General features: G+C 51.3%; 2 protein-coding genes across 2 annotated transcripts; one reads left to right on the top strand and one right to left on the bottom strand.

Moving 5' to 3' along the window:
- The first annotated feature begins 318 nt into the window (after positions 1-318).
- On the top strand, positions 319-3,333 carry SAC3D1 (SAC3 domain containing 1). The gene is made up of 3 exons (XM_081532498.1): positions 319-484; positions 654-1,234; positions 2,739-3,333. The coding sequence occupies exons 2-3, from the start codon at positions 661-663 to the stop codon at positions 3,239-3,241; spliced, it is 1,077 nt and encodes a 358-aa protein (XP_081388624.1). The 5' UTR covers positions 319-484; positions 654-660; the 3' UTR covers positions 3,242-3,333.
- Positions 3,330-16,710, bottom strand: NAALADL1 (N-acetylated alpha-linked acidic dipeptidase like 1). Its single transcript, XM_081532477.1, has 18 exons — positions 16,511-16,710; positions 16,253-16,425; positions 16,049-16,170; positions 15,534-15,656; positions 10,268-10,551; positions 10,059-10,163; positions 8,944-9,029; positions 8,688-8,807; positions 6,543-6,628; positions 6,397-6,460; positions 6,244-6,311; positions 5,911-6,002; positions 5,739-5,829; positions 4,925-5,006; positions 4,671-4,841; positions 4,507-4,594; positions 4,304-4,396; positions 3,330-3,989 (listed from the first exon to the last, which is right to left on the bottom strand). The coding sequence occupies exons 1-18, from the start codon at positions 16,708-16,710 to the stop codon at positions 3,803-3,805; spliced, it is 2,235 nt and encodes a 744-aa protein (XP_081388603.1). The 3' UTR covers positions 3,330-3,802.
- Between the last annotated feature and the right edge of the window lie 6,362 nt (positions 16,711-23,072).

The raw sequence follows: 23,072 nt of genomic DNA, 5'->3' as shown, positions 1-23,072 counted from the left end.
ACAATTGGCAGAGTTGATTGGCTGCGACCTGTAAATCCAAGAATATCTACTATTTTGGCCCTTTGCAGAAAAAGTTTGCTGACCCCTGATCTAGAAAATAGGGAGAAGAGTCCTCAAGGAGACAGAAATGAATGGCAGTAAGGCCGAGTGAGCCAGGTTATCGGGTAAAGAGGAACCAGAGCGGGTGTCCCCACTTGGGCCCCGTGGTTCGAAACTAAACAGTGATGGGATTAGAGGGCGGGAGCCCGGGAAGGCGTGGCTCCACTCCTGCCCCGCCTCTTCTGCAAAGCGATTGGTTGCGGAAGAGAACTGTAAAGCAGTGCATCATGGGAGTGGTCAGGCTACAGCGGTGCACTGTGGCTGGGCTTTAGCGGGACCTGAACGTGAGGAACACGCAACACTGTTGCGTGTTGGCGATCCTGAACCACAACGCAGACGATCTCGGGAGGCCTGCACGGAGATCTGTGGGAGGCGACAGGACTCGGTGAGGACGGGGGCGGCCAGACGGGCGGGGGGGCGGTTCAGACCAGGTCGGGGAGGCGGGCCCGGCGGTGTTGGCCCCGCCTTCACCAGCCATGGCGTGCTCTCCCGCAGAATGGGGAGAGGGGCCGCCGCTATCCACGGGATGATGACCGCCCGTCCTTTCCCCCCAGCCCACCTATGCCCGGCTACGAGCTGCCCGTGGGCACGTGCCTGGACATGTGTCCGGCCGCCGAGCGCGCCCAGCGCGAAAAAGAGCGCCGCCTGCACCGCTTCGAGGTGGCGTCGGGCTGCCCCGGGGACCGGCCTCGAGCCCACCCGCAGCGCGCGGTGAAGGAGTACAGCCGGCCAGCCGCCGGGAAGATCCGGCCCCCGCCGAGTCAGCTGCGTCCGCCGTCCGTGCTGCTGGCCACCGTGCGCTACCTGGCCAGCGATGTGGCCGAGCGCAACGACGCGTCCTGCGCAGAGGTGGCCAGCTTCGTGGCGGACCGGTTGCGCGCCGTGCGGCTTGATTTGGCCCTGCAAAGCGCTAGCGACGTCGAGACGGCGTTGGTGCTGGAAGCGGCTCTGGCCGTGCTGCTGGCCGTGGTGGCGCGGCTCGGACCCAACGCGACGCACGGGCCAGTGGACCCGATGTTGCTGCAAGCCCAGGTCCAGGAGAGCTTCGGTTCTCTGCGCCGCTGCTACGCGCTGGGTGCCGGGCCCCACCCCCGCCAGGCCACCTTCCAGGGCCTCTTTCTGCTGTATAACCTGGGTGAGTCAGGGTCCCCGCGGCAGAGCAGAGGCCAGGACAGTGGAGGCAGAGAAAGGAAGGAGAAGGTTTCAAACCTCACCAGTAGCTCCCTCTCCATCCTAAATGTGTGTCTCAGCCATTGCACAAGATCCACTGAGCCCCTACATGAACCTTCTGACCGGTCCCTTCCCATCTCTGGGTCTCGGTTTTCTTATTATGAAAGTGGAGGGGATAGAGTTGGAATGGGACAGTTGAATCTAGATAGTGATTTTCAAGCTTTTTCTTTTAAACCTGCATTTCAGTCAGTATTGCAAAACAGCCAAGAACACATATGCCAACAAATATATCTGAGATTTTTTCCTATGGATGGATGATGCTTTTTAATTAATTCTACTTAATTTAATGAAATGCTGTTGACTTAACAACCCACTAACGGATCAGTCAATCCTAAAGGAGATCAACTCTGAGTATTCACTGGAAGGACTGATGCTGATGCTAAAGCTCCAATACTTTGGCCACCTAATGTGAGGAGCCAACTCATTGGAAAAGACCCTAATTCTGGGAAAGACTGAAGGCAGAAGGAGAAGGGGCGGCAGAGGATGAGATTGTTAGATAGCATCACAGACTCAATGGACATGAATTTGAGCAAACTCTGGGAGATAGTGGAGGACAGAGGAGCCTGGTGTGCTGTAGTCCTCCGGGTCACAAACAGTCAGACACGAGTTAGTGGCTGAACAGCAAATGGGTCAGAAGCTTCAGTTTACCCAAGGTCCCAGTGTTGTCATTCTCCTTGGAAGGGGAGAAGCAGAATTTGAAAAAGAAACTGCCTTACCAGGTGGACAGCAGAAGGTGTGGCAGAGCCAACTCGCAAACCTTGGGGCAGCTAGGGCAGTGGAGAAAGGGCTGGGCTTCATCAGAAAACTTGAATTTGATTGGGTCACCTTCTTAATTCTATATGAGCTCTAGGACAGTCTCAGGCAAGTCATTAAATGATCACAGCCTCTTCCCTTCATCTGTAAACACTGCCTCACTTTATTATGAGGACCCAGACTGATGGGATTCTGGAATCACTGGCAACAAATTCTGATAAGGATCAGGAAGGGGCTAAGGGGTAGGGAGGGTGGGCTTGGCTTGGGATGGGGGGTGGCCAGAGCAGGAGTGGGTGGGGGAGGAGTGAGTTGAGGGGGTGGTCAGAGGAGGTGGCTGAAGATTCATGAAGGTAGGAGGGGGATGGGGGAAACCTAAGGGATGGGCTTCCCAGGTGGCACCAGTGGTAAAGAACCCGCCTGCCAATGGAGGCGGATGTAAGAGACAGGGGTTCGATCCCTGGGTTGGGAAGATCCCCTGGAGGAGGGCATGGCAACCCACTCCAGTATCCCTGCCTGGAGAATCCCATGGACAGAGGAGCATGACGGGCTACAGTCCATGGGGTTGCCAAGAGTCAGACACCACTGAAAGGGGATGGCAGAGAAGGTGGGCCTGCTCCCGGACTCAACGTCCTCATTCGGGCTTCTCACCCTTCCAGGCTCGGTAGAGGCCCTTCACGAGGTTCTGCAGCTGCCTGCAGCCCTGCGTTCGTGCCCGGCCCTGCGCGCTGCCCTGGCAGTTGACTCCGCCTTCCGGGAAGGCAACTCCGCCCGCCTCTTTCGCCTGCTCCGGATGCTGCCCTACCTTCAGAGCTGTGCTGTGCAGTGCCATGTGGGCCGTGCCCGCCGGGGAGCCCTGGCCCGCCTCGCTCGTGCCCTCAGCACCCCCAAGGGCCAGACCTTGCCCCTGGGCTTCATGGTCCACCTGCTGGCCCTGGATGGGCCCAAGGAGGCACGGGACCTGTGCCAGGCCCACGGACTACCCTTAGATGAACAGGAGAGAGTGGTGTTCCTGAGGGGTCGTTACACTGAGGAGGGGCTGCCACCTGCCGGGACCTGCCAAGTACTGGTGGGGAACAAACTTGGAGGGCGCACTCTGGAAGACGTGGTCATGGCAGAGGAGGAAGATGAGGCCGTGGACAGACCCACACCCGAGGCATGATGAGGACTGTGTGGTCTCCCAGAGCCCTGGGACTGGGGCTGAAGCACTCAGGTTTCCTTTTTCATGATTCCCACACAATACAAGGAGCAACAGCTCGGCTCGATTTATTTGGGGAGGGCAGGGAGGAGTTGAGATGTGCTAGGGGCATGGGGCAAGAGGAACCCAAGCTGGACCATGCCCTGTCCACCCTGGGCCTTAGTTTCCCTGCTGATCACTGGGGGTGGCTCTGGTGGTCTCTGAGTTGACATTTAAAGTTGGCATTATGCGTCCGTCCCATCTTCACCCATCTGCTACCAAGAGCAGTTGGTGGTTTTGCCATTCCCCTCATCCCTGTCTCCTGTTCACCCTCTGCCAACCAAGATCCGGAAAGAGGGAAATTGTCATCTGAGGCTTGTTACTCCCTTCAAGCGTCCACACTGGTGAGACCCCTCAGAAGTTTGAGAGGGTCCTGTGGTCGTCTCTTTGCTAGCATGAAGGGAGATGGGGACACACTCAAAGAAAACTGGAGGGGGAGAGGGTAGGGTAGAGAGTAGGGGTGGGAGCTGAAGAATGAGGGCGGGGTCAGAGGTCAGCCACCGGCCTCAGGGTGGCTGCCGCGCCCTCCAGGGCTGCCACCACGATGCTGAGCTGTCTCTGCACCTCAGCCCAGGCTGTAGGTTCGTGGCCTGTGTTCTCAGCCTGGGAATAGGCATTGGACAGGCCGGGGAACGTGGCCACAGAGCCGGTGCGGGGTGCCCAGAGCACATGGCTGAAGGGAGAAATGGGGGAGGATCAGGGTCATGCAGGGGCCAAGAATGAGCAGAGCTTCAGCCTGCAACAGCTCCTGTATACAGCTAGGGACAAAAGCACCTCTCTGCTGGTAGGAGGAGGAGATACAGGCTCTAGTCCCAGGGTGACCTTAACTGATTTGCCTCCCACCTCTTTGAGCCTGACTTCCCAGCCGTCTCAAGGGACTGGGTTGTGCTCTAAAGGCCAGCAAAAGTGACATTCTTCTCCCTCGGGTGGGTGCCCACTGCCCAGCCTCATCTCACCGCACCTCCCGAGAGCTTTGGACAGGCTCACCTGTAGTAGCGTTCTTCTGGGAAGGCTTGTGAGTTCAGGAAAGTCCGTTCCAAGAGCATTAGCTGGTCATTGATCATCCGCACCTGCAGGGGACTGAGGGTGAGAGGACCCTCTGGTCACCCTACAGCCAGAAGCCCAGCTGCTAGCCTGCATCCTGCCCTGGATGCTGCTCTCCCAGACACCTGCTTGCAACCCTGGCTTACTCAGGAGTGCCCTCCTGCAGTGTTGCTATGCGTTGATTGAATGACGTGGCTGCCCCCTCAAACTTCTCCACCGAGGTCACCAAAGGTCCTGTGGGGGAATAGCCAGCATCTTAGCCCTGGGGGCGCAAGGCTCCCCCATGCCTCGATACCGGGGTCTCCGTTACCGAGGCTGATGTTGTGCTGCTGCAATAGGACCCTGAGGTTCTCGGCAGCCTGCAGGAAGCTGCGGAGGGTCTCGATGTAGTCACTGATGTTAAGAGGCAGGAAGAGGCTGTCACTGAGCCGGAGAAGCACGCTTCCCGCGGTCCGGGCCACGGCCTGATGGCTGCTGAAACCTGGCGGGGAGGCCGACGAGGCCAGGCTCAGCCTTCAGCCCCTCCTCTTCCTGCCGCAGGAGACCCCTTACCCCCTTCCTCACCAGGGTCCAAAAACTTGTCCACGTAATCAAAAGTGTCAAAGGCTGTGTGGTAGGTGGGGTAGATCCGGGCTGAGGTCTTGCTCTGAGGAAACAAGACCCACGAGTGAGAAGCTTGGGATGAGAAGTGGAAGGAGGAGTTCAGTGTAGAGCCATTATCTCAAGTCAGCTGTCACCACACCTGTGAGGAAGGTTCTAGGGTTCCCACTTTACAGAGAAGTAAATGGGCTCAGAGAGGTTAAGGAACCTTCCTGACATCACAGCTAGTAAGTGGCAGAGCTGGCTCAGGTGCCAGTTTCCCGTTTCACATGAAGAAGAACCTGAGGCTTTGCAGTCAGACAGGAGGATTCAAGTTCCAGCTCCACCACTCAGGAGCGGAGTGGCCATGGAGGGGAGAAAGGGTATTTTGGAGCATCAAACAGGAAGACCGTCTGGCACTCTGCAGCCCTTGCCTCATTTTACCCTCAAATCACCCGTTTTATACTGTTATTTAATCTACTCTGAGATAAACATTTTTTCACATTTTAAGATCTGTGGAATCAGGATACTTCTTACAGTCAATGTCATCCTGCAATCAAGAGTGTATCTTTTCCCTCCTGAATAATGCATATCACAACAGTCCATCTTATACTGAGCAGTGTCTTAAATTTGATAAAATAACAGATGAAGATGAACATGCTCAAGAGAGGTAAAGAAACTTGGCTGAGGTAGCCCAACTACTGAGTGATGGATTCAGTTTGCAAAGGAGCAGCCCGAGGGAGAGGAGGGGGCTCGTGGAGCAAAGTCCCGGGCTGGGAACTAAGGGGTGCCCGCTTACCCGGTCATAGGTGTAGGCGATGTCCATGGAGGAGATGCCCAGGAAGTGAATGAAGGGTGCATAGTCGCTCCCAGCGCCCAGAGTCCCCACACTACGGGAAAGAATATGGTCAGGCTGCAGGGCGCTGGGTCAGCTCACCAGTCAGGGGTCCCTATCCCGGCCCTGGGCTCACCTGGGGATCAGGCCGTACACGGAGCTGCTACGGTTGTAATATCGGATCCAGTTGTCATAGATGCTGAGACCGCTGGAGCCCGGTGCGGAGATCTGAGTGGAGGAGAATCTAGTCTCCGGCTGGCCCCTCCCCAGGTCCAACAACCAGGCAGGTCCTCCACGCCACCCACCGGGGTCTCCAGCCCTTGCACAATCCTGCAGATCCTACAAGGCCCTCCGCGCAGCCTCAGTCCCACCCCCAGCCCCTCTCAGAAGTATCAGCTCCGCCTACCCCGTGTAGCCCCGCCCCCGACAAGCCTCCTCCCGCCCCGCTCCCAGCCCCTCCCCTTTCCACCTGTTTGGCAGCGGAGAAGACGACGCTTTGGATCGGGGGCGTGCCCTGCACCCTCAGGGTGGCATTGGCTGTGAGAGGATCCAAGGAAGACTCTATTCGGGCCCCGCCCTTTTGTGTCCCCACTTCCCGAGTCAGCCCCGCCGCTCCTCATACCAAACACCGAGATGTCCACGTTGATGTAGGCCACGGCGCGCTCCTGCAGCTTTCTGAAGAACTCCTGCAGTTGGGCAAGACCACGTCAGCCCCGCACGGCCCGCCCCAGGAATCCCCTCGAGCGCCCAGCTGCGGGGCTCACTCACCTCCGTGAATTCTGTGGAGCCGATGAGCCCAAACTCCTCTGCTCCCCAGCTCGCAAACACGATTGATCTGCGGGGACGCCAGGTGCCTGGGGAGGGGGATAAAGTGCTGGAGGGCAAGATCCCCCAGATCCCGGGATGGCTTAGGGGGAAGGTTGAGTATGTGGAGGGGAGGGAGGGCTGGAACCCACAGGGCAACTGGCTGTTGGAGGTAGGTCTTCGCACCTCCCCAGCCAAGCCTTCGCTGAAGCTCCGCCCTCTCCTCTGCTGTGACACCCCCAACTTTGCTCCTACCACACACACACACCCATCTCCTTCAGTCCTGTGGTCCGTTCTGCCAGAATCCCCTGCCTGTCTCTTCTCTCTGAATCTGATGATTGGAGATCCCCTAACTCTCCTCCAGGCATATTATGTAAAGCTGGACCGTACTCCTATTCATTTAGTGATGAAACACTCACATTTTCCTTAGAGCATTATCCATATTGAGCCAGTCCTTACAAGAAGGTCTTGAGAGACAGACTCTCATTGTCTCCATTGATGAAATGGAGCCACAGAGGTTTAATGACTTGCCCAGGGTTACACAGCTGGTAGGCAGCAGAGCCAGAGTTCAAATTCAGGGTCTGGCTCCAGAGTCCAGGGGCTTAACCAACACACACATCGCTCTCACAGCCTCCTGCAGCCTGGCTCCCACCTCCAGTCTTGTGCTCTCACTGCTCTTGCCACAGCCCCCAGTCACCTCCTGGAAGCCTCAGAGTCCTTGCTTGCCCATCACCTCCTTGAGGCTCCTCTCACCCTCCATGGCACTGTGTGCTCTGGACTGTACTCCCATCTCTGGCTGCAACTCAGTCCCCTTTGATCATTTCTCATCTTTTTGTTTTAAATCAAAAAATGTTTAAGTATAAAATGATTACATGCTTGCAATGGAAAGTTCCCACACTTTTTTTTTTTTTGCCCAAAATGCATAAGCTGAATCTAATCCAACAAACCGAAATTGAGAGACAGTCAACAAACTAATGGAGAAGGAAATGGCAACCCACTCCAGTGTTCTTGCCTGGAGAATCCCTGGGACGGCAGAGCCTGGTGGGCTGCCATCTGTGGGGTCGCACAGAGTCAGACACGACTGAAGCGACTTAGCAGCAACAGCAACAAACTAAATATCAAGATCATGAAAGAACAGCTAAGAAACTATTACAGATGACCCATGCAATTACTACATGTGCAACCTGTGCTCCTGGATTGACTCTTGGACCAGAACATTCTTTTGCTCTAAATGTTATCGGAGGGACTTCCCTGGTGGTCCAGTGGTTAAGAATCCATCTTCCAGGGGACACAAGTTCAATCCCTGGCCGGAGAACTAAGATCTCACATGCCTCAGTGTAACTAAGCCCTGTGCTGCACAACAAAAGAAGCCTGCACGTTGCAACCAGAGAAAGCCCTTAGAGGGGCAGTGAAGACCCAGAGCAGCCAAAATATAAATAAATAATTTTTGAAAGTTATTTGAACAATTGGAAAATTTTTTTAGTTTTCTGATTCTGATCATTGTAGCATGGTTATGAAATAAATGTCCTTATTTTTAAGAAATACACAGCTCTGCCACCTGGTCCAGCCACTCTTTTCCACCTGAATCCCCATGCCCACCTGGAACTGCCACCTCCCTGAGCTCTGGCTTCCACCTGGAAAGCCCGGTAGATATTTTCCCTAATAGCATGTTTCACAGTTGTCATTACAGCCAGAATTCTGGGGTTCTCTGGGGGACGTCCAGTGCCTAGAGCTGGCCTGGCACACAGTAGGCATGGCTGAAGTATTTGTCGAGTTAACGACTGTCTGTCCCCCTGCCTCAACCAAGCAGAGACTCCCCGAGGGCAGAGCCTGGGCACGGCCTTGCTCGCGACCACACCTGATCTCGCTTCACTGGAGGGGTTCAGAAGACCCTCAGAAGGTATTGCAAGAGTTCCCTGTACCACACTGGGCTGCTTGAGCGAGGCCAGGGCTACTGTCATGCATGTCTTCCCCCAGGGCCCTTAGGCTTGGCACAAGTGGGCACAGGCGAATGAGGGAGATGGGTCAGCGCCCAAAATTCAGGGAGGACTGGGTTTAGGTGCCCTCTTGGGGAGCGAGTCCCTGGAAGGGGCAGGGCGGCCCGCTCACCCTTCTTCAGCAGAGTCCCCAGGACGCGGGAGAGCTCCAGGAGGACGGCAGTACCAGTGCTGGGGTCTACGGCCCCGTGAACCCAGCTGTCCCGGTGGTTTCCATATAGCACGTAGCGATCTGGCAGGAGGAGCAGTCAGAAACCTCAGAAGAGCCAGGGTGGGCGGGGCAGCCAGGCAGCCGAAGGGGCGTGGTCAGCGGCGCCCAGGGTTGGGCGGGGTCCTGGGGGCGCAGGGAGCCGTGAGGAGGCGCTCACCTGGCTCCACAGCCCCGCGAATGATCCCCAGGACGTTGGAGGAGTTCCGCAGCTCCAGGCGGTTGTGGACACTCACGTTCACCTGGCTGGAGGGGGACAGGAGTCTTGGCGCCACCCACTCCCCCCTCCAAAATGCAGGAAAACCTGAGGCCCAGAGTCAGAAAGGAACCTGGCAAAGTCACCTGCTTGGAAATACCAGGAGAGACAGCGAGGCTAGAGCCCAGCTCTTCTGACTCCATTCTCCTCTGTACTCACTCGGATACTGGATTCTTAGTGTATATCAGCATCGTACCAGCTCTGGGCTGAGACAGACATGGACCCCACCCTCGTGGGATCTCCCTCTCTTGGAGCATCCAGACCCCAAGGAAGTGAGCAACTGCAGGCAGTGAAGGAGCCTGGGGGGACACTGACACGGTGCCTGGTGGCAGGTGGGGTGTTAGGGCAGGCCAGGAATGGCAGAGCTTGGGGAAGGGTGTTCCATCAGCCGGAACAGCAAGTCCAGAGGCCCTGATTTGGGAAGGAGCTTGGTGTGTTCAACAGAGGGGGTGGCTGGAGAACTGAGGTCCAAGGTGAGGTCGGGGGACTCCACAGAGACTTGTGGGGCACGCAACTGATTCACAGGCTTCCCCAGGACAAGACAGGTATTTTGGAATCAAGGAGGGGTTGGAAGAGAGGAAAAAGGGAAAGGCCAGGCCTCGAAGTGAGCAGAGAGGAAACCCAGGGTCAGGGAAGCATAACCGATTTCCCTCGTGGTCCAGTGGTCAAGAATCCGCTTTGCAATGCAAGGGATACCAATTTGATCCCCGGCCCAGGAAGATGCCATGTGCTGTTGGAACAGCTGAGTTTGTGAGCCATAACTACTGAGCCCACATCTACTAAAGCCCACATGCCCGAAAGCCTGTGCTTGGCAACAAGAAAAGCCACCACAGTGAGAAGCCGGCGCGCCTCGACTAAAGAGCAGCCCCTGATTGCCGCAGTGAGAGAAAGCCTACATGAAGCAGCGAAGACCCAGCACAGCCAAAAACAAAAAACAAATGAATATTTTTTTAAAAAAGAAGAAAGCATAACAAGGGATGAGAAGGGGAGCGTTGGGAGAGGAGGAGGCTCCATCTTACCCATCTTCTGGGAAGATACCATTCGACCGGAAGCCTGGCCCCAAATTGTAGTCACAGCCCAGTCCTCCCTGCCAGTCAGCCGGCGCTAACTTTCCTCCAAGGTTACTGGGGAGGAGGAGGAGGCCTTTCAGAGCAAATACAGACGTGGGGGGTGAAGTCTGGGGGCCACCACCGGAGAGTGGGCAGGAGACCCCAGGGCACAAGCTCACCAGAGAAGGACTTGAGCATCCTCGAAGCCAATGGGCTGAATGGGAATTGGGGGAAATCCAGAGGCATTGTCAGAGTTTAGGCGGAAGGAGGAGGGTGTAGCTGGAAGGTAAGGAGTCAAGGGGTCCCCAAAATACTCGAAGTAGGAGCCTCGCTCCACGCCTGAGGGAGGCAGGCACCAGGAGTGTGGGAAAGTCTCGTTCGGCAAGCTCTTCCCGTCGTTGATGTCTTTGGGGTCCGTGTACACTAGCACTCCAGCCACCCCGTACTTGGCAGCATTCACAGCCTGCAGGAAGCAGAGGATGCTGTGTTTAGGAAAGGGCAGTGAAAGGGGGCACATCTCACATTGCTCCTCTTCTTCCCTTCATCACTGTGGAAGCCAGTACAGGTTTGTCTTCCTACCAGCAAGATGACTCTTACACGAGTCATTTGTTGCAGTGCTGCTTGAGACAGCAGAAGACTGTTGAGTGTAGGCAATGGCTCATCAGTGGGGCCATTAAACTGAGGTACCCTACAGTGGAGTACTATGCAGCTGTATAAAGGAAGGAGAATGTGCTCCTACACCCCTATTCATATAAGTACTATTCATAGTGGCCAAAAGCTAGAAACAACTCAACTATCCATCACTACTGTACAGATAAGCAAAACATAGTTATAGCATGCAAACATAAATTACTCAGTCTTAAAAAGGAGTGAAGTTCTGATACATCAATGAACCTCAAAACATTGTGCTAAGTGAAGTAAGCCAGACATGAAAAGACAAATATAGCATGGTTCCTCTTACATGAGGTACCTAGAATAGGCCAAGAAAGTCAAATAGAGGTTACTAGGGGCTGCAGAGGGAGCATAAGGGTGTTAAATGGGTACAGAGTTTCACTTGGAACCATGAAAGCAATCTGGAAATGGGTCGTAGTGATGGCTGCACGACACTGGGAATGTTCCTTATGCATTTGCAATGTACATTTAAAAAACAGTTCACCGGGCTTCCCTAGTGGCTCAGTGATAAAGAATCTGCCTGCCAATGCAGGGTACATGGGTTCGATCCTTGAACTAGGAAGATACCCCATGCCTCAGAGAAACTAAGCCCATGTGCCGCATCTGTTGAGCCTGTGCCCTAAATCCAAGGAACTGCAAATAAGAGAAGCTACTGTAATGAGAAGCTATGCTCACTGCAACCAGGGAAAAGCCCTCACAGCAATGAAGCCCCATTAAAGAATGGTTAACATGGTAAAGTTTATGTTACATATATTTTAAGTCAATGAAAACAAAACAGTACATTAAAAAAAGAAGATCAAGGACAGAGTTTATGTACCACTTGAGAATGATCTCCAGGATGACTTTTTGTTTGTTTGTTTGGTTTGGGGTTTGTTTGGTTTTTTTTTGTTTTGCCAGGCTGAGTGGCTTTTGGAATCTTAGTTTCTCAACCAGGGATGGAACTGCAGTGGAAGCAAGGAGTCCTAACTGCTGGACCACCAGGGAATTTCCTCTAAGATATATTAAAATGAAAAGAGGACAGTTCAGAACAGTGGGTATTGTATGCTATTTTTATATTAAAAAAAAAGAGAAAGAAATAAGAATATACTTTCATATGTTCTTCTTCCCAAGGAAACTCTGGATCACATTCCATAAACAAACAAACAAAGCTACCTCTCTGAAGGGTAGCATTATGAGAAAACTTTTTTTCATTCTGTACTTTTTTTTAAAACCGAGAGTTTCATTGTCTGTATCATTTTATCAAATCTGTTCCCCTTTCCTTTCTTTTTTTCCCCACCAGCTCTTATCAAGGGCACTTCTTTTATGTATGTATGTACATATGTATTTATTTTTACTTCTTTTAAAATTGTGATGAGAGAGCTTCCGGTTGAAAATGGTGGAGTAGGATATGCATGCATCTCCTCCTGTAAGAACACCAAAATCACAACTATCTGTTGAACAACCATCAACAGGAGGATGCTAGAACCCATCAAAAAAAAGAAAAGATACCCTGCTTCCAAAGACAAAGAAGATGCTGCAGTGAGAGAGTAGGAGGGGCACAATCATGATAAAATCAAATCCCATACCTGCCGTGTGGGTGACCCACAAACTGGAGAACAATATACCAAAGAAGTTCTCCCACTGTTGTGAAGGTTCTGAGCCCCACATCAGGCTTCCCAGCCTGGGGATCCGACAAAGGGACTGGGAATCTGAGCTTGAAGGCCAGCAGCATTTGATTATAGGAGTTCCACAGGATTGGGCGAAACAAACTCCAGTCTTGGAGGGCACAAACAAAATCTTGCGGGCATCAAGACCCAGAGAAAGGATCAGTGACCCCACAGGAGACTGAACCAAAACTACTTGCTAGTATTGGAGGGTCTCCTGTGGAGGTGTGGGTCAGCAGGGGCTCACCACAGGGATGGGGGCACTGGCAGTAGCACTCCTGGAAGGCCCCCCTTCATATAAGCTGTCTTGGAGGTTGCCATTAACCCTATCATAGAGCCCATAGGCCCCAGGGCTAGGTCCTCTTAGGCCAAACAACTAACAAGGAGGGAGTGCAACCCCACCCATCAGCAGATAATCGGATTAAAGCTTTACTGAGCACAGCCCTGCTCACCAGAGCAAGACTCAGTCCCTCCCATCAGGAAGCTTACACAAGACTCTTAGCCTCTTCCATCAGAGGGCAGACAAAAGAAGCAAGAAGAACAACTGGCTAGAACAAAAACAGCATTACAGAAAGTTAATCAGGATGAAAAAATAGAAAGTTATATCCCAGATGAAGGGACAAGATAAAGCTCCAGAAAAACAATTAAATTAAGTGGAGTTAGGTAAGCTTCTAGAAAAAGAATTCAGAATAATGACAGGGTAGATGATCCAGGATCTTGGGAAAATAATGGAGAAGATGCAAGAAATGTTTACTAAAGACCTAGAAGAACTAAAGAACAAAGAAACAGAGCTAAATAATACACTAGAAAGAATCAATAGCAGAATAATTGAGGCAGAAGAACAGATAAGTGACCTGGAGGATAGAATGGTGGAAATCACTGCCACACAATAGAATATAGAAAAAAGAATGAAAAAAAAAAAGAAAGAAAACAGCCTAAGAGAACTCTGGGACAACATTAAATGCACCAGTTGTATTATAGGGGTCCCAGAAAGAGAAGAAAGAGAGAAAAGACCTGAGAAAATATTTGAAGAGATAATAGCTGAGAACTTCCCTAACATGGGAAAGGAAATAGTCAACCAAGTCCAGGAAGCACAGAGAGTCCAGGCAGGATAAACCCAAGGAGGAACACACTGAAGCACACAGTAATCAAACTGACAAACGCGAAAGACAAAGATAAAATATACAAGCAACAAGGGAGGAACTTCCCTGGTGGTTCAGGGGATAGGACCCCTCGCTCCCAATGCAGGGGGCCCAGGTTAGATCCCTGGTCAGGGAACAAAGATCCCACATGCCACAACTAAGAGTTTGCATACTGAAACTAAAGATCCCATATACTGCAATGAAGACTGAAGATCTCATGTGCTGCAACTAAGACCTGGGGCAGCCAAATAAATAAATATTATATATTTTAAAAAAAGCAACAAGGGGAAAATGACAAATAACATACATGGGAACTCGCATCAGGTTATCAGTTGATTTCTCAACAGAAACTCTACAAGCCAGAAGGGAATGGCATGATATATTTAAAGTGATGAAAGGGAAGAACCTACAACCAAGAATACTATACTCTCAGCAAGACTCTCATTCAGATTGATGGAGAAATCAAAAGCTTTCCAGACAAGCAATAATTAAGAGACTTCAGCACCATCAAACCAGCTTTCCAACAAATGCTAAAGGAACTTCTCTAGGCAGGAAACACAAGAGAAGGAAAAGATCTACAGAAAATAAACCCAAGACAATTAAGAAAATGGTAATAGGATCATACATGTCTGTAATAACCTTAAATGTAAGAATTAAATGCATCAGCCCAAAGACGTAGACTGGCTGGATGGCTGAAAACATGTGCACATGTGCACTTCCACTTACTACATCACTCTGCTTGAACCCTCAAATTGTATGTAATTATTTTATATTGTTAGATTCATCATATTCCCATTATGGCTTGCAATTATAATCTTTTATTTTTGTCTAGCTATTGATTGTGAAACCTGATAAATATGTTTTACTATTGTAGAAAAAACTGTGATGAATACACAGAACATAAAATTTAGTATCTAAGTGTACAGTTCAGGGACTAGATCCCACATGCCACAACTAAGAGTTCGCATTCTGCAGCTAAAGTACCAAGTGCCACAACTAAGACCCAGGACAGCCAAATAAATAAATACTAGAAAAAAAAGAAAAGAGTACAGTTCAGTGTCATTAAGTACATTTCTGTTATTGTGCTACCATCACCTCCATTTATCTCCAGAACTCTCTTCGTTTTCCAAATTTGAAGCTCTTAACCCACTAAACACTAATTCCCTAGTCCCATCTCTTGTTCTATACCTTTTTATATTTAAAATAAGTAAGTAAATAAACATTTAAAAACCATAGACTGGGTTTCCCTAGTAGTCTAGTGGTTAAGAATCTGCCTTGCAATGCAGGGGACACAGGTTCAAACCCTAGTCTGGAAGATTCTACATGCAGCAGGGCAAGTAAGCCCTTGAGCCACAACTGTAGAGCCTATGCATCACAACTATGAAGCTCGAGTGCCCTGGGGCTGGTGCTAGACAAGAGGAAAAGCTGTGTGCGCGCAATGAAGAATAGCCTCCCACTCTGCTCCCGCAACTAGAGAAAGCCCACACCAAGCAACCATGACCCAGTGCAGTTAAAAATAAATAAATAACATTAATAATAAACAGCAATAGACATGGAATCCTCCGTCAAAATTCTGTATTGAAAAGAAGCAAACTGGTGGGTGGGAGGGGACAACAGGAGGGATTTAAGTCAGACATTCAGGAGAACTCCTTCACAGGAGGACTTAGACTTCCAGAAAAGTGAAAATGAAAATGAAAGCTGAAAATGTTGCCCAATTCCTTTATTTCCCAAGGCTCAGGGACACTGGGGGAGGCACCCACAGTTACATAGCACAAAAGTATTCTTTGGGCCTACCCATGGACTAGAACCTGGGTGGGCGGAGTCCCATGGCAGCCATGGTGGGAGGAAGGAGGAATCACCCCCTTCTTCTGCCCCAAGCCCAGGGCTTGGTCCCCACTCAGCACTGCTCATCCCCTTCCCCTCACTTCTCCTGTCCACTGCCGGCCTCCCTCCCCAACCAGCCCCTTGCACTGGGGGCTGCTGCTTACCTTAGCCCCGCGCCCTACACCCCCATAGCGGGTCAAGACGATGCTGTCTTGGAGTTTGACTTCGTTTCTCTGTAGCTCCTTGAAGTCTTCTTCAGAACCCTGGTTGGCATAGACGAGGAGGCCCTATTCCCAAGAGAAGGTGACTTAGAGCCAGGCCCAGGAAAGAGAGGGAAAGGCTGAATGGCAGCATGAAGGATTTAGATCCCGTCCCCCCACCTCACCCAGAGCTTCTCAGCTCCCCAAGACCAAGTCACGCCTGGTTTTCTCTGTGCTCTGTGTCCGGGTACCCTTTATCAGGCCAGGCCTGGAGCAGGGCCCGTTAGTGTTTGTTGAATGACTAAGTGATGGGCAAAAGGAGTAGTAATGGAGTGTGGAAGCGAGTAAATTCGGAGTGGGGCTGAGCCCCAGTTGAGGCACGTTTATTCAACAGCTCCTGGGGTCAGGATGGGAGCAGCTGAGGTGGGAACAAGGGGAAGTTGGGCCATGGCAGTGGGGAGGGGGTATCCCAGGCCCACCTGTGGGGTCCCGGGGGGAGCATAGGCAGCATAGGGCGGCACCACATTGGGCCCCCCCTGCTCCCCAGTCAGGTTCTCTTCACTGTGTCGGCAGGAGAAGAGGATGGCTCCAGTGGAGTTCACTGTCGAGAGAGGGTGGTGTTGGGGCGGGGCCCGGCAGCTCCCCCAGCCCACAGGCATCCCTGAGCCAGAGCCGGAACTCACCCACATCCACACGGTTGGGCTGCTCCCCGCTGGGGAAGGACAGCAGCACTTCGTACTCAGTGGTCCTGGCTGAGTCCAGGCCTGACTCCGGGTCCTGCCAGCGCTGCAGCAGCAGCTGCACCAGCGCCTCATCCCGGGGGGTGGTGGCCAGATGCGGCTCCTTGGAGAGTTCTCTGCAGGGTGGGTGAGGGAGGGGTGGGCCCAGGGTCAGGGAGGGGCCTCTGGCACGCGGGAGAGGTGCAAAGGCAGGCCTCTCACCTAAGGTTCTCCCGGATCCTGTTGGCATCTAGCTGTTCCATGATGGTCTCGAGGATCTTCAGGTCCAGGTCCTGGGAGGCTGAGGCACTGGGGGCTGGCGAGTCAGCCCCCTTGGGGATGGCAAAGTGACCCACAATGATCCCCAGCCCCAAGAGGGCAGCGGCCCCCACCACCCCTCCCAGCACCTTCACCCACTGCATCCTGTGGAATATTGGCCAGCTCCGTGGCCTCCTTATAGATGGGGCCTCAGATCCAGTTAACCATTATCTTATGTGTGGCCCTGCCCTTTGGTCACTAGCTGGCAGAGAAAGGAAGGGACGTCCCAAGGAAGGACCAGGAGCTCCTTACATCCACCTTGATTTCTGCAACATTCACTTGGAAGAGACCCCCGAGGGGCAGCAGATCCACATGTAGATACTGAGGCTTGGAGATGGACAAAGTCTCACCCACTGTCTGCCAGTAAGAGGCCAGGTCAGGACTAGAACTCAGAGCCCCTATCTCAAGAGCAAGGCTGGCCCTGCCACCAGCCATCCCGGCCTCTGGTTCCTCGATGTCACTTGATCTTTAGCCCATCCAGCCCTGGCTCCTTGAGTAGGTTTTAAGTTCAAATCTCTGAGCCCATTTTCTTAGCTGTAAAAATGGGATAATATAATGGAACCAATTTCACAGAACTAGGGTGCTATTTTTATTAAACAAGGCCACATCTGTAAAAATGTCTAGCCTGGTGTTAGACCCATAGTGGGAACTCAGTATATTTTAGCCATTTCTGCCTCATCTGAACACCCTAAAAATGCTAAGCCTAGAGCTAAGGGAAGAAGAGAGACCCAGAAGAACTCTCTGTATCTATCCCGCAGGGATCCAAGCTTACGGAAGGAAGTGGGACTCTTAAAAGGAAAACCGTTTTAGAGGATGGAGCTTGGGAAGCCCACACTTTCTTGATAAGGTGACCACCTCCTCCTCCATCATCCCCTCCATCAGGAATCCATCTGTTCATGCACCCACCCCCACATTTATTCACCCATTCTCCCTTCCACCCATCCTCCACCCTCCCCTCCATCCAGCCATTCATTTATTCATTACTTCACTCTTAACTGCCAGCATCTTTTATTCAGCCCTATGCCAGACCCATGCCAGGATCTGGGGAAGCCAAAGTGCCCAGGAACTCGGGTCCAGCAGAGGAGCCAGACAGGCTTTGGGTTCAACCATGGGGTGAGCACCCCTATAGAGGGGAGGACCAGCATGCTCCCAGTGGAATGAATGATAAATTCTGTCCAGAAGGGAACATTTGAGGGGATCTTCCAATGATAAGATAGCATTCGGCATGCAGAAAAGGCAAGGGGCAGGCCATCCATACAGCTGAGGATGGGTGGAGAGGGAGAGGAAGCCACCAAATACTCATTATAAGTGTTGAGCCTCTTTCTGACTTCAAAGAGAGCCAGGAAGGGCTGGGAAGATCCCTGGGGCTCAAATGTGACTCCTTCCACCCTCCAGGGCTTATCCTGCCTTGGGATTCTATCCAGCCAGGCTGCAATCTACTGATCAGCCCAAAGGTGGTTGGAGATCCAGGAGAGCTGGGCATGGTACACTTTGTGTGTGTGTGTGTGTGTGTGTGTGTGTGTGATTTCATAGCACCCTCTCAGAGCAGAGCAGTCCCCTTCCTACTGCTTACAGCCCCATTCACCTGTGCCATGGTGCCCACCTCCCTCATGCTGTTGGTCAGGAGTGTTAGCACATTAGCGTGGCAGGACTAGGGGTGGGGTACAGTGTGATCAGAGACTTCAGGGAGGTGCCCCCAAAAGCCAATTATTGGAGAGATGATTATCAACACCCAGGATGTGATCTTATTGGTAGCCTATCAGTGTGGGGAGTGCACACATTCCTTTACAAGGGCATGAGAGGACAGTCACCACTGGGCAGCCAGCCAGACACCAAGGTCAACTGATAATTAAGGAATAGATGTGGTGATGACACCGTGAGACAGAAACCCCATGGTCCTGCCCTACCCCCGTCCTGGAAAGTGTGAGGCCACAGACATGACACCTGGACAAGAGTGTGTGCCATCTGAGTGGGTGACATCGGAGAACTCTGGCTCAGGTTGTTGGAATCAACTGACATCAACTCTGCTGTCTGCAGCAGATGTTAACTTGATCAATCTTCTTTCTCCATCTTGGCTGGGAGGATGGTATGGCCCCTCTCTGAACATTTTGGAGGGACTGTGGGTATTGACGGAAATCCCTTCAGAGAGCTAACACATTTGATTTCCTTTAGTGAATGATTATGTCCATCCACTCATCTGCACTTATTTATCTTAATTTTGGGGGGCACCGCCTGGCATGTGGGATGTTAGTTCCCCGACCAGGGATCAAACCCGCACCCCCTGCAGTGGGAGCGTGCAGTCTTAACCGCTGGACTGCCAGGGAAGTCTCTTAATTTCCTTATCTTCCCACCTCACTCCCTCCATCCCTTGGACTCAGTTCTTCAACCCTCAAGGACTGCCAGTCCCTTGGTGCTGGCTCCTGTCCTCTCTCTCTCAGCTCCCAAGTGTGCTAATCTGCTTCCTCACCCAGCTGGAATCTCTCGCAAACCCTCTCCACCGCCTTGATCCTCTCTGCTTTGGTCACATTCACTGGAAAAATCCCTGAGCTGGTTACATCCGCCCCTCTGCCTACACTTCACCTTCACCCTTAACCTCAAATGTGTCTGTGCAGTCAGGTGACCTCACTCGTCTCACCTTAAGTTTATGATCAGGGAGCTCAAGCAGGCCCTCAATACCGCCCAGCAGTCCTACCATCCTTCCCCGGTCCACAGTCCCTCCCCCCATCCTAGATGATGGTTTCATATTCCCTCTTCTCTTTCCAAGCTTCCTACACGTTCTTCTCCACCCTTACTCTCAGCTGAAGACTGTGCTTCCTATTTCACTGAGAAAATCAGAAGGAACATCCCCTTGTGTGATCCACACCGCCTCTACCCTGGGCAAAACCCACCCTGCCCTCACCGCTCAAGGATGTGGCCCCACAAGTCTCCCTGCCTTTACTGGATCACTTCCACCCACCTAAAGCACCTGTTTATGGTGCTTAACATCATCTTTAAAAAAAAAAATTCTCAATTCCACTTGCTCCTCTAGTAACTGTCCCATTTTCTGTCCCCTTTTACAAAAAAACTCGGAAGGGTGGACCATGCTCGTCTCCAATTCCTCTCCTCCCATTCTTCTTCTTCTTTGTTTTAGATATTTATTTATTTGGCTGTGCTAGGTCTTAGTTGTGGCACTTGGGATATTTGATCTTCGTTGCAGCATGCGGGGTCTTTAGTTGTGGTGAGTGAGGTCTACTTTCCTGACTAGAGATTGAACCCAGGCCCTCTGCTTTGGGAGCGAGGAGTCTTCGCCACTGGACCACCAGGGAAGTCCCCCTATTCTTTCTTGAGGCCACTCCATTTAGGCTTTATTCCACTAAAATTGCTCTTGAAAAGGTCCACTTTGCTCCATGTTGCTCAATGCACTGGTCAGTTCTGTCCTCCTTTCTTACTTGAACCGGCAGCAGTGCTCCTCACAGCTGATCACCCATCGTCTTTCTGTGCTTTGGTCGCTTGGCTTCCAGGACATCTCACTCCCCCAGTTTCCTTCTTCCTTTTCAGACGCCTTTGCTGGGTCCTCTTCATCTCCTGACCTCTTAGTGTCAGACAACCAGGGCTCAGCCTTGGATGGCTTCCCCAGCTACACCCATTTCCTAGGCAATCTCGTGGCTGTACATCCCACTGTGGTCCCTCCCTCAGGTCCTCTACATCTCTGCTCAAATGTCACTTCTGTACGAGATCTTCCCTGCCACTCTCTCTAAATTGTGTTCCTTTACCTCTCAGGCTTTCCCTCCCCTCTCCCGCTTCATTTATCTCTAGTGCACCCATCACTGTTCTGATACTAATTATCCCTTATCTCCCCTTCTAGAATGTAAGTTCTGCTAGGGCCTGCATCTTTGTTTTATTCACCTCTGAATTGCCAGAGCCCAGAGCAGTGCCAGGCACATAGGAGGCACTCAACAAATACTTGTAAAATGGATGAAAACCTTACCCGAATGAGCTCAGCTCCTCCACCCTGGGCATTCATACTCAGCTGTCTGATATTTAAGGGGTGTCCAGGGCAACCACAGGGATACAAAATGTGGGCATGTGGGCTTCCCTGGTGGCTCAGTGATAAAGAATCTAACTGCTAATACAGCACACTTGGGTTCAATCCCTGGTCCAGGAAGATCCCACATGCCGCAGAGCAACTAAGCCCGTGAGCCACAACAATTGAGCCTGTGCTCTAAAGCCTGGGAGCCGCAACTGCTGAGCCCACGTGCCCTAGACCCCAGACTCCACAACAAGAGAAGCCACCTCAATGGGAAGCCCACATACCGCAAAGAGAGAGTAGCCCACACTCGCTGCAACTAAAAAAAAACTCTCACAGCAACGAAGACCCAGCACAGCCAAAATTAAAACAAATAAATACATAAAACTAAACTGAAATAAATAAATAAATAAAATAAAAACTGCTGCCTAGCTTGCCGAGGTGCAGTAAGGGAGGGATGTATTAAGAATTTGGGATTAGCAGGTATAACTATTACATATAGAATGGAAAAAAGCAAGGTCCTAAAACATGCTGCAACTAAAGATCCCCCATGCTGTAAATATAGCACAGAGAACTATATCCAATATCCTGTGATAAAACCAGCCTAAGGCGGGCATTCCACACTGTCCAGGTTTGCTGGGCAGTGCCAGCAAACTGATGCCAGCAGAAACTTCACAGGGAAGACAGAGCTGTTCCAATAAAGTCTGCCTTCTGTGGAGGGGATTACTGAGACAGACAAGAAAAGTACAAGAAATTGTCCCTGGTGCTACATGGCAGCTTTGACATTGGTTCTTTATTTTTTAAATCTTTGTAATTCTCGGGCTTCCCTTGTGGCTCAGCTGGTAGAGAATCCGCCAGCAATGCTGGAGACCCTGGTTCGATTCCTGGGTCAGGAAGATCTGCTGGAGAAGGGATAGGCTACCCACTCCAGTTTTCTTGGGGTTCCCTTGTGGTTCAGCTGGTAAAAAATCTGCCTGCAATGCGGGAGACCTGGGTTCGATCCCTGGGTTGGGAAGATCCCCTGGAGAAGGGATAGGCTACCCACTCCAGTATTCTGGCCTGGAGCATTCCATGGACTATACAGTCCATGGGGTCAAAAAGAGTCGGACATGTGAGCGACTTTCACTTCACTTCACTTGTGAGTCTCACCTACCCTAATCCAATCTTTATAAAAGAGGCAGTCTAGAGAAAAAAAAAAAATGTATGCATATACACATGAGATGTTATGGAAAAACTCCAAATAAATTTTTGGCCAATCCTATTTAACTGAATTACTTTGCTATACAGCAGAAATCTGGAGGAGGAAATGGCAACCCATTCTAGTATTCTTGCTTATAAAATCCCATGGACAGAGGAGCCTGGCGGGCTACAGTCCATGGGGTTGCAAACGTTCAGACATGACTGAGTGACTGAGCATACAGGCACAGCAGATATTAACACAACATCAGAAAACAACTATACTTCAATAAAATAAACTTTTAAAAACCTGCCACCTATCAAACGAGACCATGCAATATCTTGGAGATAGAAGTCCTGAAGTGGTTAAACTGATTTAATCATTTAGCTGATCTCACTATCCTCCTCAATATCATTATGGTATGACTCCTTTCAGGAAAAGAACACAGCTGTACCACTAGGTCACTGGTTGGCTAGGGGAGGAGGGTAGAGTCTTGGGAGTGGAGGGCAGGTAAATCAGAGCCCAGCTCAGGTGGCGCTACTGGTAAAGAATCTGCCTACCAATGCAGGAGACACAAGAGGCTCAGATTCAATCCCTGGAGTAGGAAATGGCAACCCACTCCAGTATTCTTGCCTGGAAAATTCCATGGACAGAGAAGCCTGGCAGGCTACAGTCCATGGGGTTGCAAAGAGTCAGACACAACTGAGCACACACACATACACACCTCAGTCTAAAGCTGTGACCAAATCAAACCTTCACTAGTGCAGTAAGTCATCAGGTTTTGGCCTGGGCAGGATCCCACGGGTCTGGTATAAGTCAAATTGGGTCTGACAAGGGGCCCAACCTGGACTTCCATCCTCCCAGCTAGTGTCACCTGCAGTGGGTATATGAAGGCAGAGAGATGGTCACGGTTCTTTCCATGCCACACTAGAGGATTCTGCCGAGTAAACGATACCACCCTTAGGGTTATGGGGCTTTGCCAAAAGCTGTCCTATAGCATGCTGACCGATTTTGTATTTCATTTAGCAATCTTGTTTCAGGATTCCTCCTCTTTTTCTCCCTTGAACATATATGTGTCTTGCTTTCTTGTATCCTCCTTTAAAGAGGCTTTGTCAACTTGCTGGCTCTGTTATCTCCTTCATTAGGGAGTTTAAAAAAACCATCTAAAGTACGTTCTTTTTTTAGTGGTATGGGAAAAATTTCCAAGTTTTTGAATACTCTACCTATACATTCTCTGTGTGTCTCTGTCTCTGTCTTCTCTCTCTCATTGCATCAGTAATCAG

The sequence above is a fragment of the Giraffa tippelskirchi genome, chromosome 10 (assembly GCF_054371585.1).
Source record: "Giraffa tippelskirchi isolate mGirTip1 chromosome 10, T2T-mGirTip1v1.2.pri, whole genome shotgun sequence".
Lineage (NCBI taxonomy): Eukaryota > Metazoa > Chordata > Mammalia > Artiodactyla > Giraffidae > Giraffa > Giraffa tippelskirchi.
The sequence above is the reverse complement of the archived record's forward strand: the minus strand, read 5'-3'. Positions and strand labels throughout refer to the sequence as shown.

Coding starts and splice junctions, on each gene's coding strand:
- NAALADL1 (XM_081532477.1), bottom strand. CDS start 16,710: ATGCAGTGGGTGAAGGTGCTGGGAGGGGTGGTGGGGGCCGCTGCCCTC. Junction 10,552..15,533: donor GTGTAGGGCGCGGGGCTAAG/GTAAGCAGCAGC, acceptor TGCTTCCTGCAG/GCTGTGAATGCTGCCAAGTA. Junction 8,808..8,943: donor TCGCGGGGCTGTGGAGCCAG/GTGAGCGCCTCC, acceptor TCCTCCTGCCAG/ATCGCTACGTGCTATATGGA.
- SAC3D1 (XM_081532498.1), top strand. CDS start 661: ATGCCCGGCTACGAGCTGCCCGTGGGCACGTGCCTGGACATGTGTCCG. Junction 1,235..2,738: donor CTTTCTGCTGTATAACCTGG/GTGAGTCAGGGT, acceptor TCACCCTTCCAG/GCTCGGTAGAGGCCCTTCAC.